The sequence below is a fragment of the Gigantopelta aegis genome, chromosome 4 (genome assembly GCF_016097555.1).
Source record: "Gigantopelta aegis isolate Gae_Host chromosome 4, Gae_host_genome, whole genome shotgun sequence".
In the NCBI taxonomy this organism is placed as follows: Eukaryota; Metazoa; Mollusca; class Gastropoda; order Neomphalida; family Peltospiridae; genus Gigantopelta; species Gigantopelta aegis.
The window spans coordinates 118,132,371-118,148,486 of record NC_054702.1 but is presented as its reverse complement, the minus strand read 5'-3'; the positions used below and the strand labels follow the sequence as shown (position 1 = coordinate 118,148,486).

General features: G+C 38.9%; 1 protein-coding gene across 3 annotated transcripts in view; it reads right to left on the bottom strand.

Annotated features, from left to right (window-relative positions):
* LOC121371904 (diacylglycerol kinase iota-like) overlaps positions 1–16,116 on the bottom strand; it is a 314,790-nt gene that overhangs the window by 120,685 nt on the left and 177,989 nt on the right. For all 3 annotated transcript variants that reach the window (XM_041498140.1, XM_041498139.1, XM_041498138.1), the window contains one exon: positions 10,737–10,811. In XM_041498140.1, the coding sequence (XP_041354074.1) occupies positions 10,737–10,811 (75 nt within the window). The remainder of the gene's footprint in view (positions 1–10,736; positions 10,812–16,116) is intronic.

Sequence of the window (16,116 nt, the reverse complement as noted above, 5' to 3'; positions counted from 1 at the left end):
ACATGGAGAGGTATGGGTGAGGTTGGGGGTGAGGTAGAGGTGGGACTTCAAGGAGAGACTGGGTTAAGGTTGGGGGTGAGGTAGAGGTGGGACATCAAGGAGAGATAGGGGGTGAGGTTGGGGGTGAGGTAGAGGTGGGACATCAATGAGATACTGGGGAGAGGTAGGAGGTGAGGCTGAGGTGGGACATCAAGGAGAGAATGGGGAGAGGTAGGGGTGAGGTTGGGGGTGAGGTAGAGGTGGGACATTAAGGAGATACTGGGGAGAGGTAGGGGGTGAGGTTGAGGTGGGACATCAAGGAGAGAATGGGGAGAGGTTGGGGGTGAGGTAAAAGTGGGACAAGTAACAAGCAGATTGGCCGAGTGACTGATTTGGGTCAGACAGTGCAGCAAAGCTGGAGTAAGATAAAAGTGAGCAGTTTTCTCTTGACAGAAAACATAAGAAATAGACGGCTAATTTGGTTGACAGCTGGAAACATTGATGTGAGCAAGACCAAACAATGTTAGACTAGAGAGAGGCGAGATCTGTAATTAGAGCAATATCATGTCAGTGTGTTGGCTGCACTAATGAAAGAATCTCTGACTAGCTGGTCCAGTTACAGGCATGCAGGCTAATCATTGATGTGTTTACTTCCTTATTCATGAGCCCGGCATGGATCTTCCATAACAAACAAGTCATACATACAAGTCACTTTCCATTATTACTTACTTACACTTAATATTGATCTGACATTTTTAAAAACACATCAATGTTTTCCTTTATCACTGCACATCCTGTTTAGTTCCTGTGGCCTGTGACTCAGCTTAGCACTGAGACTGTGTACTGCACATCCTGTTTAGTTCCTGTGGCCTGTGACTCAGCTTAGCACTGAGACTGTGTACTGCACATCCTGTTTAGTTCCTGTGGCCTGTGACTCAGCTTAGCACTGAGACTGTGTACTGCACATCCTGTTTAGTTCCTGTGGCCTGTCACTCAGCTTAGCACTGAGACTGTGTACTGCACACCCTGTTTAGTTCCTGCGGCCTGTGACTCAGCTTAGCACTGAGACTGTGTACTGCACATCCTGTTTAGTTCCTGTGGCCTGTGACTCAGCTTAGCACTGAGACTGTGTACTGCACACCCTGTTTAGTTCCTGTGGCCTGTCACTCAGCTTAGCACTGAGACTGTGTACTGCACACCCTGCTTAGATCCTGCGGCCTATCACTCAGCTTAGCACTGAGACTGTGTACTGCACATCCTGTTTAGTTCCTGTGGCCTGTCACTCAGCTTAGCACTGAGACTGTGTACTGCACACCCTGCTTAGTTCCTGCGGCCTGTCACTCAGCTTAGCACTGAGACTGTGTACTGCACATCCTGTTTAGTTCCTGTGGCCTGTCACTCAGCTTAGCACTGAGACTGTGTACTGCACATCCTGTTTAGTTCCTGTGGCCTGTCACACAGCTTAGCACACCAGAAGAAATGCAAATATCATTTCCAGCTGTAACATTAACTTTAGTTTGGTAAGAAGGTACCGACACATATTGTGATTTAAGAGAATTACAGGTAGACATATATTGTGATTTAAGAGAGTTACAGGTAGACACATCATTTATCAGCTCACATATATTGTGATTTAAGTGAGTTACAGGTAGATACATCATTTATCATGTCACACATATTGTGATTTAAGAGAATTACAGGTAGACATATCATTTTGTGATTTAAGAGAGTTACAGGTAGACACATCATATTGTGATTTAAGAGAGTTACAGGTAGACATATCATATTGTGATTTAAGAGAATTACAGGTAGACATATCATATTGTGATTTAAGAGAGTTACAGGTAGACATATCATTTATCATGTTACACATATTGTGATTTAAGAGAGTTACAGGTAGACATATCATTTATCATATCACATATATTGTGATTTAAGAGAGTTACAGGTAGACACATCATTTATCATCTCACACATATTATGATTTAAGAGAATTACAGGTAGACATATCATTTTGTGATTTAAGAGAGTTACAGGTTGACAAATATTGTGATTTAAGAGAATTACAGGTAGACACATCATTTATCATCTCACACATATTGTGATTTAAGAGAATTACAGGTAGACACATCATTTATCATCTCACATATACTGTTATTTAACAGAATTACAGGTAGACATATCATATTGTGATTTTAGAGAATTACAGGTAGACACATCATTTATCATCTCACACATATTGTGATTTAAGAGAATTACAGGTAGACATATCATATTGTGATCTAATAGAGTTACAGGTAGACACATTTATCATCTCACACATATTGTGATTTAAGTGAATTACAGGTAGACATATCATATTGTGATTTACGAGAATTACAGGTAGACATATCATATTGTGATTTAAGAGAATTACAGGTAGACACATCATTTATCATCTCACACATATTGTGATTTAAGAGAATTACAGGTATACATATCATTTATCATCTCACACATATTGGGATTTAAGAGAATTAGAGGTAGACACATCATTTATCATCTCACATATATTGTGATTTAAGAGAATTACAGGTAGACATATCATATTGTGATTTAAGAAAATTACAGGTAGACATATCATTTATCATATCACACATATATTGTGATTTAAGAGAATTACAGGTAGACACATCATTTATCATGTCACACATATTGCGATTTAAGAAAATTACAGGTAGACATATTATTTATCATCTCACACATATTGTGATTTAAGAGAATTACATGTAGACACATCATTTATCATCTCACATATATTGTGATTTAAGAGAATTACAGGTAGACATATCATATTGTGATTTAAGAAAATTACAGGTAGACATATCATTTATCATATCACACATATTGTGATTTAAGAAAATTACAGGTAGACACATCATTTATCATCTCACACATATTGTGATTTAAGAGAATTACAGGTAGACATATCATATTGTGATTTAAGAAAATTACAGGTAGACATATCATTTATCATATCACACATATTGTGATTTAAGAGAGTTACAGGTAGACATATATTGTGATTTAAGAGAATTACAGGTAGACACATCATTTATCATCTCACACATATTGTGATTTAAGAGAGTTACAGGTAGACACATATTGTGATTTAAGAGAATTACAGGTAGACACATCATTTATCATCTCACACATATTGTGATTTAAGAGAATTACAGGTAGACATATCATATTGTGATTTAAGAGAATTACAGGTAGACACATCATTTATCATCTCACACATATTGTGATTTAAGAGAATTACAGGTAGACACATCATTTATCATCTCACACATATTGTGATTTAAGAGAATTACAGGTAGACATCATTTATCATGTCACACATATTGTGATTTAAGAGAATTACAGGTAGACATATCATTTTGTGATTTAAAGAGAATTACAGGTAGACACATCATTTATAATGTCACACATATTGTGATTTAAGATAATTACAGGTAGACACATCATTTATCATCTCACACATATTGTGATTTAAGAGAATTACAGGTAGACATATCATATTGTGATCTAATAGAGTTACAGGTAGGCACATCATTTATCATCTCACACATATTGTGATTTAAGAGAATTACAGGTAGACATATCATATTGTGATCTAATAGAGTTACAAGTAGACACATTTATCATCTCACACATATTGTGATTTAAGAGAATTACAGGTAGACATATCATATTGTGATTTAAGAGAATTACAGGTAGACATATCATTTATCATGTCGCAGAACTAAGCATTTGTAATGAAGTAAACCTAACAATAACCCTGAGTTTGAGTTTCTTCTGATGTTGTGTATATTCATACCAACAAAGTAAGCACGACCTCACACACAAACACAGTGACCTCCATCACCCATTCAAGTGAAGTATACTTTCAGCCTTGTTGACAATAATGAAATCATCATCATATCTTAGTGATAAGGCAATCTTCTTGCCTACAAGACAATAATGAAATCATCATCAGATGTCAGTGATAAGGCTGTCTTGTTGCTTACATGACAATAATGAAATCATCATCAGATCTCAATGCTAAGGCTGTCTTGCTGTTTACAGGATAAAATCATCATCAGATCTCAGTGATAACACTGTCTTGTTGCTTACATGACAATAATGAAATCATCATCAGATGTCAGTGCTAAGGCTGTCTTGTTGCTTACACGACAATAATGAAATCATCATCAGATGTCAGTGGTAAGGCTGTCTTCTTGCTTACAAGATGAAATCATCATCAGATGTCAGTGCTAAGGCTGTCTTGTTGCTTACACGACAATAATGAAATCATCATCAGATGTCAGTGGTAAGGCTGTCTTCTTGCTTACAAGATGAAATCATCATCAGATGTCAGTGATAAGGCTGTCTTGTTGCTTACATGACAATAATGAAATCATCATCAGATGTCAGTGCTAAGGCTGTCTTGATGCTTATAAGACGAAATCATCATCAGATGTCAGTGATAAGGCTGTCTTGTTGCTTACAAGACGAAATCATCATCAGATGTCAGTGCTAAGGCTGTCTTGTTGCTTACACGACGAAATCATCATCAGATGTTAGTGATAAGGCTGTCTTGTTGCTTACATGACAATAATGAAATCATCATCAGATGTCAGTGATACGGCTGTCTTGTTGCTTACACGACAATAATGAAATCATCATCAGATGTCAGTGATAAGGCTGTCTTGTTGCTTACACGACAATAATGAAATCATCATCAGATGTCAGTGATAAGGCTGTCTTGTTGCTTACATGACAATAATGAAATCATCATCAGATGTCAGTGATACAGCTGACTTGTTGCTTACACGACAATAATGAAATCATCATCAGATCTCAGTGATAAGGCTGTCTTGTTGCTTACAAGACGAAATCATCATCAGATGTCAGTGGTAAGGCTGTCTTCTTGCTTACAAGATCAAATCATCATCAGATGTCAGTGATACGGCTGTCTTGTTGCTTACACGACAATAATGAAATCATCATCAGATGTCAGTGCTAAGGCTGTCTTCTTGCTTACAAGATGAAATCATCATCAGATGTCAGTGATAAGGCTGTCTTGTTGCTTACACGACAATAATGAAATCATCATCAGATGTCAGTGGTAAGGCTGTCTTCTTGCTTACAAGATGAAATCATCATCAGATGTTAGTGATAAGGCTGTTTTGTTGCTTACACGACAATAATGAAATCATCATCAGATGTCAGTGGTAAGGCTGTCTTCTTGCTTACAAGATGAAATCATCATCAGATGTCAGTGATAAGGCTGTCTTGTTGCTTACACGACAATAATGAAATCATCATCAGATGTCAGTGCTAAGGCTGTCTTGTTGCTTACAAGATAAAATCATCATCAGATGTCAGTGATAAGGCTGTCTTGTTGCTTACAAGACGAAATCATCATCAGATGTCAGTGCTAAGGCTGTCTTGTTGCTTACACGACAATAATGAAATCATCATCAGATGTCAGTGATACGGCTGTCTTGTTGCTTACACGACAATAATGAAATCATCATCAGATGTCAGTGCTAAGGCTGTCTTGTTGCTTACAAGATGAAATCATCATCAGATGTCAGTTATAAGGCTGTCTTCTTGCTTACAAGACGAAATCATCATCAGATGTCAGTGATAAGGCTGTCTTGTTGCTTACATGACAATAATGAAATCATCATCAGATGTCAGTGGTAAGGCTGTCTTGATGCTTACACGACAATAATGAAATCATCATCAGATGTCAGTGGTAAGGCTGTCTTCTTGCTTACAAGATCAAATCATCATCAGATGTCAGTGATAAGGCTGTCTTGTTGCTTACACGACAATAATGAAATCATCATCAGATGTCAGTGCTAAGGCTGTCTTGTTGCTTACAAGATGAAATCATCATCAGATGTCAGTGATAAGGCTGTCTTGTTGCTTACAAGACGAAATCATCATCAGATGTTAGTGATAAGGCTGTTTTGTTGCTTACACAACAATAATGAAATCATCATCAGATGTCAGTGCTAAGGCTGTCTTGTTGCTTACAAGACGAAATCATCATCAGATGTTAGTGATAAGGCTGTTTTGTTGCTTACACAACAATAATGAAATCATGAGATGTCAGTGATACGGCTGTCTTGCTGCTTAAAAGATGAAATCATCATCAGATCTCAGTGATACGGCTGTCTTGTTGGTTACAAGATGAAATCATCATCAGATGTCAGTGATAAGGCTGTCTTGTTGCTTACAAGATGAAATCATCATCAGATCTCATTTATAAGGCTGTCTTGTTGCTTACAAGATGCAATCATCATCAGATCTCAATGCTAAGGCTAACTTGAAATCATCATCAGATCTCAGTGGTAAGGCTGTCTTCTTGCTTACAAGACGAAATCATCATCAGATGTCAGTGATAAGGCTGTCTTGTTGCTTACATGACAATAATGAAATCATCATCAGATGTCAGTGGTAAGGCTGTCTTGTTGCTTACAAGACGAAATCATCATCAGGTGTCAGTGGTAAGGCTGTCTTCTTGCTTACAAGACGAAATCATCATCAGATGTTAGTGATACGGCTGTCTTGTTGCTTACACGACAATAATGAAATCATCATCAGATGTCAGTGCTAAGGCTGTCTTGTTGCTTACACAACAATAATGAAATCATCATCAGATGTCAGTGATAAGGCTGTCTTGTTGCTTACAAGATAAAATCATCATCAGATCTCAGTGGTAAGCAGACCTGTCAACCTTTAGTCAAGAGAAAGCAGGAGGTGTGTGTTGAAAAAGCAGGAGATTTGGTCAAAAAGCAGGAGATTTTTTAAATTCACACAATTTAATCCAAAATCGCAAGATTTAAAAAAAACATTATTACAATAAGTTATATGAATACTTTATAATGTCATATATACTTCTTAACTTTAGATCTTGGCATTAAAAAAAAAAAAAAAAAATTATTATTATTATTTTTTTTTTTTTAAGTTTAAATATTATTATGATTTAATACATATTTAAAAAAATATATATATTTTATCCAAAAATGTTAAGAACATGAACAAGGAATAAAAAATTTAATTAGTACATTTACGGTATTACACTTACAGCCTTACAGGTTGCGTTACATTATCATTTGTGGTTAGTGTACCTAAGTACCAAAGACAAATTTATATAAATCTTATAAATTAATATTCAGTTTTTACTATAATGAGGAACGGTGGCGTGGTACTGATTTAAAATCATTATAATGATGCAATAAACATTGTATTTTCATTAATCATAAGTAAAACCTCATTACGGACATCGTGTGAAATATACCGGAATTATACCCATTTCCGTGAGTAACTTTATGTCAATGTCAAACAACATTTTTTAATTGTACAAAAATAATTTCTTGAAGTGTACCCTTATAACCAACATTTTACCGCACAAACATACAAAATTAACTGACACAAGTATGTTTATACAGCTAATTGGTCTTTTCGTTGTCTTGCTGTGACATGTGATTTTAACATGCATCGTGTGTATCGCTGTCAACTCAGATTTGTCATAGTTGCATTATGTAATCCAGTGGGAAGACATTTTACAATTCAGAGGTGTTATTAAAAGTAAAGTTTGTTTTATTTAACGACGCCACTAGAGCACATTGATTTTTAATCTTATCATCGGCTATTGGAACTAAATTGGATAGTTTTTTTTTTTTATATGGCAACACTGAATGTCAATACACAGCCTGTTTAATTAGCGGCAACACGCTTCGTAGCCATTACGATGACAACAAACATTATAATAACACATCATTTTATAAACTCCATGTGCTTTTTTAACAATATAAATAGGCTATCCCACAATTCTCACTTCGGCAAAGGTTAAACAGTCGGGACAATTCGGCCTGTTACATTCTCGGAAACCGAAAGTAGTCGACATTTTCCAAATGAGAAAAAAAGGCAGAGTTACTTCCCTTCTGTTATTTTGACAAAAGAGGATCGATTTTTTTTTTATGCTTACAAAAATGTCATTTAACAGGAGAAACTGTCTCCCGCACAGGTGAAAGGAGATTTGATCAAATACCGGGAGACTCCCGCGGAATCCGGGAGGGTTGACAGGTCTGGTGGTAAGGCTGTCTTCTTGCTTACAAGACGAAATCATCATCAGATGTCAGTGATACGGCTGTCTTGTTGCTTACAGGACGAAATCATCATCAGATGTCAGTGATAAGGCTGTCTTGTTGCTTACAAGATGAAATCATCATCAGATGTCAGTGATAAGGCTGTCTTGTTGCTTACAAGATGAAATCATCATCAGATGTCAGTGATAAGGCTGTCTTGTTGCTTACACGACAATAATGAAATCATCATGAGATCTCAGTGATACGGCTGTCTTGTTGCTTACAAGATGAAATCATCATCAGATGTCAGTGATAAGGCTGTCTTGTTGCTTACACGACAATAATTAAATCATCATCAGATGTCAGTGCTAAGGCTGTCTTGTTGCTTACACAACAATAATGAAATCATCATCAGATGTCAGTCCTAAGGCTGTCTTGTTGCTTACAAGACGAAATCATCATCAGATGTTAGTGATAAGGCTGTTTTGTTGCTTACACAACAATAATGAAATCATCAGATGTCAGTGATACGGCTGTCTTGTTGCTTACACGACAATAATGAAATCATCATCAGATCTCAGTGATACGGCTGTCTTGTTGCTTACAAGATGAAATCATCATCAGATGTCAGTGATAAGGCTGTCTTGTTGCTTACACGACAATAATGAAATCATCATCAGATGTCAGTGCTAAGGCTGTCTTGTTGCTTACAAGATGAAATCATCATCAGATGTTAGTGATAAGGCTGTTTTGTTGCTTACACAACAATAATGAAATCATCAGATGTCAGTGATACGGCTGTCTTGTTGCTTAAAAGATGAAATCATCATCAGATGTCAGTGATAAGGCATCAGACATAAGGCTGGTAGGTAGTAGGTTCACAGCCTGGTACCGGCCTCAGTGGTGTCATGGTTCGGCCATCAGACATAAGGCTGGTAGGTAGTAGGTTCATAGCCTGGTACCGGCCTCAGTGGTGTCATGGTTCGGCCATCAGACATAAGGCTGGTAGGTAGCAGGTTCATAGCCTGGTACCGGCCTCAGTGGTGTCATGGTTCGGCCATCAGACATAAGGCTGGTAGGTAGCAGGTTCATAGCCTGGTACCGGCCTCAGTGGTGTCATGGTTCGACCATCAGACATAAGGCTGGTAGGTAGTAGGTTCATAGCCTGGTACCGGCCTCAGTGGTGTCATGGTTCGGCCATCAGACATAAGGCTGGTAGGTAGTAGGTTCATAGCCTGGTACCGGCCTCAGTGGTGTCATGGTTCGGCCATCAGACATAAGGCTGGTAGGTAGCAGGTTCATAGCCTGGTACCGGCCTCAGTGGTGTCATGGTTCGGCCATCAGACATAAGGCTGGTAGGTAGCAGGTTCATAGCCTGGTACCGGCCTCAGTGGTGTCATGGTTCGACCATCAGACATAAGGCTGGTAGGTAGTAGGTTCATAGCCTGGTACCGGCCTCAGTGGTGTCATGGTTCGACCATCAGACATAAGGCTGGTAGGTAGTAGGTTCATAGCCTGGTACCGGCCTCAGTGGTGTCATGGTTCGGCCATCAGACATAAGGCTGGTAGGTAGCAGGTTCATAGCCTGGTACCGGCCTCAGTGGTGTCATGGTTCGGCCATCAGACATAAGGCTGGTAGGTAGCAGGTTCATAGCCTGGTACCGGCCTCAGTGGTGTCATGGTTCGGCCATCAGACATAAGGCTGGTAGGTAGTAGGTTCATAGCCTGGTACCGGCCTCAGTGGTGTCATGGTTCGGCCATCAGACATAAGGCTGGTAGGTAGTAGGTTCATAGCCTGGTACCGGCCTCAGTGGTGTCATGGTTCGGCCATCAGACATAAGGCTGGTAGGTAGCAGGTTCATAGCCTGGTACCGGCCTCAGTGGTGTCATGGTTCGGCCATCAGACATAAGGCTGGTAGGTAGCAGGTTCATAGCCTGGTACCGGCCTCAGTGGTGTCATGGTTCGGCCATCAGACATAAGGCTGGTAGGTAGTAGGTTCATAGCCTGGTACCGGCCTCAGTGGTGTCATGGTTCGGCCATCAGACATAAGGCTGGTAGGTAGTAGGTTCATAGCCTGGTACCGGCCTCAGTGGTGTCATGGTTCGACCATCAGACATAAGGCTGGTAGGTAGTAGGTTCATAGCCTGGTACCGGCCTCAGTGGTGTCATGGTTCGACCATCAGACATAAGGCTGGTAGGTAGTAGGTTCATAGCCTGGTACCGGTCTCAGTGGTGTCATGGTTCGGCCATCAGACATAAGGCTGGTAGGTAGCAGGTTCATAGCCTGGTACCGGCCTCAGTGGTGTCATGGTTCGGCCATCAGACATAAGGCTGGTAGGTAGTAGGTTCATAGCCTGGTACCGGCCTCAGTGGTGTCATGGTTCGGCCATCAGACATAAGACTGGTAGGTAGTAGGTTCACAGCCTGGTACCGGCTCCCACCCAGGATAAGTTTTAACTACTCATATGGTTAGGTGTAAGACCACTAAACCGACATCTCTCTCACTAACAACTAACCACTAATATAAGCATGAAAATAAGTTGAAATGAATGAATGAATGAATGAATGAATGAATGAACGAAAGAACGAACAACACAGCCACTGTTGTGTGTTAGATACCATCTTACCTGTTCTAGCACTGGTATACATGCTGTGTGAGCTATAATTTTGCAGGCAATGCATTTCTTTCGAGGACCCATTTTCTGAAAAGAAACCAAAACAGAATTTTTAACAAGAAATTTGACAAGAAAGAATAAATGAACGAATAAATGTTTCTATTAGACAGAGAGCAGCCAATGAGTATTTTATACAAAGTTTAAACAAAAGGCTGATAGGTTTAGAAAGCTCTGCTTTTTAATTTTCTATTTTGTCACTACTAAATGATAATACATGGAGACTTTCAAAATTTTAATGTTAAATTACTAAAACAATTTTTTTTAATTTAATAAAAATTTCAAATTTCAAAATATTTCATTATTAGTTTGTTGAGACTAGCCCCAGAAGAACATACTACCAAGCTTCAGAACTATCTGATCAAACTCTAGAAGATATTTTCAAATTCAAAATTTAAATAAAACATATTTTAATAAAAACTATAAAATTCCAAAATATCTCTCTAATAGATTTTAAAGACTGCTGCTATAAACAATATTACTGAGTTTCAGAAAGAAAACTCTAGGAGAAAATAGACTGATGTTTAAACTTCTATTTAACCAATCATTCCAACTCTAGGAGAAAATAGACTGATGTTTAAACTTCTATTTAACCAACCATTCCAACTCTAGGAGAAAATAGACTGATGTTTAAACTTCTATTTAACCAACCATTCCAACTCTAGGAGAAAATAGACTGATGTTTAAACTTCTATTTTTTTATTTAACCAACCAATCATTCCAACTCTAGGAGAAAATAGACTGATGTTTAAACTTCTATTTAACCAACCATTCCAACTCTAGGAGAAAATAGACTGATGTTTAAACTTCTATTTAACCAACCATTCCAATACTGGGACTGTCTAACTAAAGAGGATGCCTACAACTTTAATCTCTGACCATTGTACCATGATGAACATACATTACAATTACCAATATTTATTTACATATACCACTAAGGTTTCAAGCATGTCTGTCCCAGGCCCGGTCTCTGGATAGCCAGTGATCTGGTCCGGGACAGAAATACATAGGGCAATTTTGAATCTTAATACCAAAATTTAAATAAGGGGACTATTAATAATTTGTGCGCAATCCTAAAACTAAAATATTTGTCTACTTCATTTCTATTTATAATTTAGGCGCATTTTAAACCGGGCTATCTAAATATAAACAATAATTTATTTTAACTTAAGCCCTTACTGGGTAAGGATGAGGAGGTTGGTAGGAAAGGTTAGGGCTCCAATCATAGGAGTTATTTAATAGTTGAAGAGAGGGGCAGCACTCACATCGCTAACTTTGGTGTGGCCGGCCGAGGACCGGACATACCTAGCTCACTCTATGGCTGAAACTGCCTATGCCTCAGCCTAAGCATCCTACCCCTATCTTCCGGTGGTATACCTCCCACCCCCACAGAATTAAGTCCCTCGTAGCTGCCACTAGTAGAGTGACAGGCCACTAGGAGAGTGGCATAGCAGTATGCTTTACTTAGTAGATAGGAACATACAATATTTATTGTGCTGTGTTTTGTGGAGATATTATTCTCATGATTATCTATTTACTAACTAAATCAACTAACAATTCCTAACTTTAATATTTTCCGGTAATTAATTTTAAATGTTTTGAGTTCTTTCAAAGCAAATACCAAAATTGTTTACATTCATTTATGTTTGGGTCCCGGAACAATTGTAACATGTTACATTAGACAAGAACCAGAAGTCTGCCCACATTGAACTAATGTCATTAAAGCAGTAACACTAAATTTCAATCTAGTGGCATGTCAAATTTACTGTTAACTACTAGAATCTTATTGTTGTCAGAATAACATATCAACGTATCAATTCTGTGGCATGCCAAAGCTGTTGTCACTATACTCACTATACATTATTCCTAAAATCAGACAAACCTTAAATCTAGTGATATAGTGACCCTAGACAGTGTCACTATAGACACTTATTATTCTGAAAATCATATATACTTAAATCTAGTGATATAGTGACCCTAGACAGTGTCACTATAGACACTTATTATTCTGAAAATCATATATACTTAAATCTAGTGATATAGTGACCCTAGACAGTGTCACTATAGACACTTATTATTCTGAAAATCATATATACTTAAATCTAGTGATATAGTGACCCTGACAGTGTCACTATACACACTTGTTATTCTAAAAATCATATATACTTAAATATAATGGTACATCAATTATATTATCACTAGACTTATTCTGAAAATTCCATAAGAGAAGTTAGTTAGTTAGTGAAACATATATATATATATATACCAGAGTTATCCCTACACCTTCCAATCACATGAAAAGCGTTAAAAAGACCAGGACAAGTTAAAACATCAAAGTGATTAAAAACTAGGTTTGAGTAAAGCACCAAACATCCTAGTGTGATGAAGTCAGTGGAGTATTAATGTTAATACTAATCACTGTCAGTGGCGGATCTAAGAGGGGTCCCAGGACCCCCTACATTTTACAACAGTTATATTTATAATTTATTTTTTCATTTTTTACATTGGAGAATCTGAGGAATCCGCTCTGGAATGTTTGTGGATTTTGACATGTGATTGGCCCCCATAATGGATTTTCTGGATCCACCACTGGCTGTGTTACTGTTAATAGTTGGGTTTGCAGCATGGTACCGGCTCCCAGAGCAAGTTTTAACAACTCAATGGGCAAGTGTAAGACCACTACACCCTCTTCTCTCTCATTAACTACTAACAAACTAAACCCCAACTCACTGTCCTGGGCAGACAGCCCAGATAGCTGGTGTGTGTCTGTTCCCAGACAGCATGCTTGAACCTTAATTGGATATAAGCACGGAAATAAGTTAAAATGAAATGAAATGTTAGGTAGTTTATCTCTGACGAATCGATGGGAGATGTAACGCCACAACACTGACTTCTCTCTGACTAACAACTCGATGGGAATGTAACACCACAACACTGACTTCTCTCTGACTAACAACTCGATGGGAATGTAACACCACAACACTGACTTCTCTCTGACTAACCACTAATGGGAGATGTAACACCACAACACTGACTTCTCTCTGACTAACCACTAATGGGAATGTAACACCACAACACTGACTTCTCTGACTAACAACTAATGGGAGATGTAACACCACAACACTGACTTCTCTCTGACTAACGACTAATGGGAGATGTAACACCACAACACTGACTTCTCTCTGACTAACCACTAATGGGAGATGTAACACCACAACACTGACTTCTCTCTGACTAACAACTTGATAGGAGATGTAACGCCATAACACTGACTTCTCTCTGACTAACGACTAATGGGAGATGTAACACCACAACACTGACTTCTCTCTGACTAACGACTAATGGGAGATGTAACACCACAACACTGACTTCTCTCTGACTAACGACTAATGGGAGATGTAACGCCATAACACTGACTTCTCTCTGACTAACCACTAATGGGAATGTAACACCACAACACTGACTTCTCTGACTAACAACTAATGGGAGATGTAACACCACAACACTGACTTCTCTCTGACTAACCACTAATGGGAGATGTAACACCACAACACTGACTTCTCTCTGACTAACGACTAATGGGAGATGTAACACCACAACACTGACTTCTCTCTGACTAACAACTTGATAGGAGATGTAACGCCACAACACTGACTTCTCTCTGACTAACGACTAATGGGAGATGTAACACCACAACACTGACTTCTCTCTGACTAACCACTAATGGGAGATGTAACGCCACAACACTGACTTCTCTCTGACTAATGACTAATGGGAGATGTAACACCACAACACTGACTTCTCTCTGACTAACCACTAATGGGGATGTAACACCACAACACTGACTTCTCTCTGACTAATGACTAATGGGAGATGTAACACCACAACACTGACTTCTCTCTGACTAACGACTAATGGGAGATGTAACACCACAACACTGACTTCTCTCTGACTAATGACTAATGGGAGATGTAACACCACAACACTGACTTCTCTCTGACTAACGACTAATGGGAGATGTAACACCACAACACTGACTTCTCTCTGACTAATGACTAATGGGAGATGTAACACCACAACACTGACTTCTCTCTGACTAACCACTAATGGGGATGTAACACCACAACACTGACTTCTCTCTGACTAACGACTAATGGGAGATGTAACACCACAACACTGACTTCTCTCTGACTAACGACTAATGGGAGATGTAACACCACAACACTGACTTCTCTCTGACTAACGACTAATGGGAGATGTAACACCACAACACTGACTTCTCTCTGACTAACGACTAATGGGAGATGTAACACCACAACACTGACTTCTCTCTGACTAACGACTAATGGGAGATGTAACACCACAACACTGACTTCTCTCTGACTAACGACTAATGGGAGATGTAACACCACAACACTGACTTCTCTCTGACTAACGACTAATGGGACATGTAACACCACAACACTGACTTCTCTCTGACTAACGACTAATGGGAGATGTAACGCCACAACACTGACTTCTCTCTGACTAACGACTAATGGGAGATGTAACACCACAACACTGACTTCTCTCTGACTAACGACTAATGGGAGATGTAACACCACAACACTGACTTCTCTCTGACTAACGACTAATGGGAGATGTAACACCACAACACTGACTTCTCTCTGACTAACGACTAATGGGAGATGTAACACCACAACACTGACTTCTCTCTGACTAACGACTAATGGGAGATGTAACGCCATAACACTGACTTCTCTCTGACTAACGACTAATGGGAGATGTAACGCCATAACACTGACTTCTCTCTGACTAACGACTAATGGGAGATGTAACACCACAACACTGACTTCTCTCTGACTAACGACTAATGGGACATGTAACACCACAACACTGACTTCTCTCTGACTAACCACTAATGGGGATGTAACACCACAACACTGACTTCTCTCTGACTAACGACTAATGGGAGATGTCACGCCACAACACTGACTTCTCTCTAACTAATGACTAATGGGACATGTAACACCACAACACTGACTTCTCTCTGACTAACGACTAATGGGAGATGTAACACCACAACACTGACTTCTCTCTGACTAACGACTAATGGGACATGTAACACCACAACACTGACTTCTCTCTAACTAACGACTAATGGGAGATGTCACGCCACAACACTGACTTCTCTCTGACTAACGACTAATGGGAGATGTAACGCCACAAAACTGACTTCTCTCTGACTAACGATTCGATGGGAGATGTAACACCACAACACTGACTTCTCTCTGACTAACCACTAACTATTATCCACAACTAATGTCCTGACAGA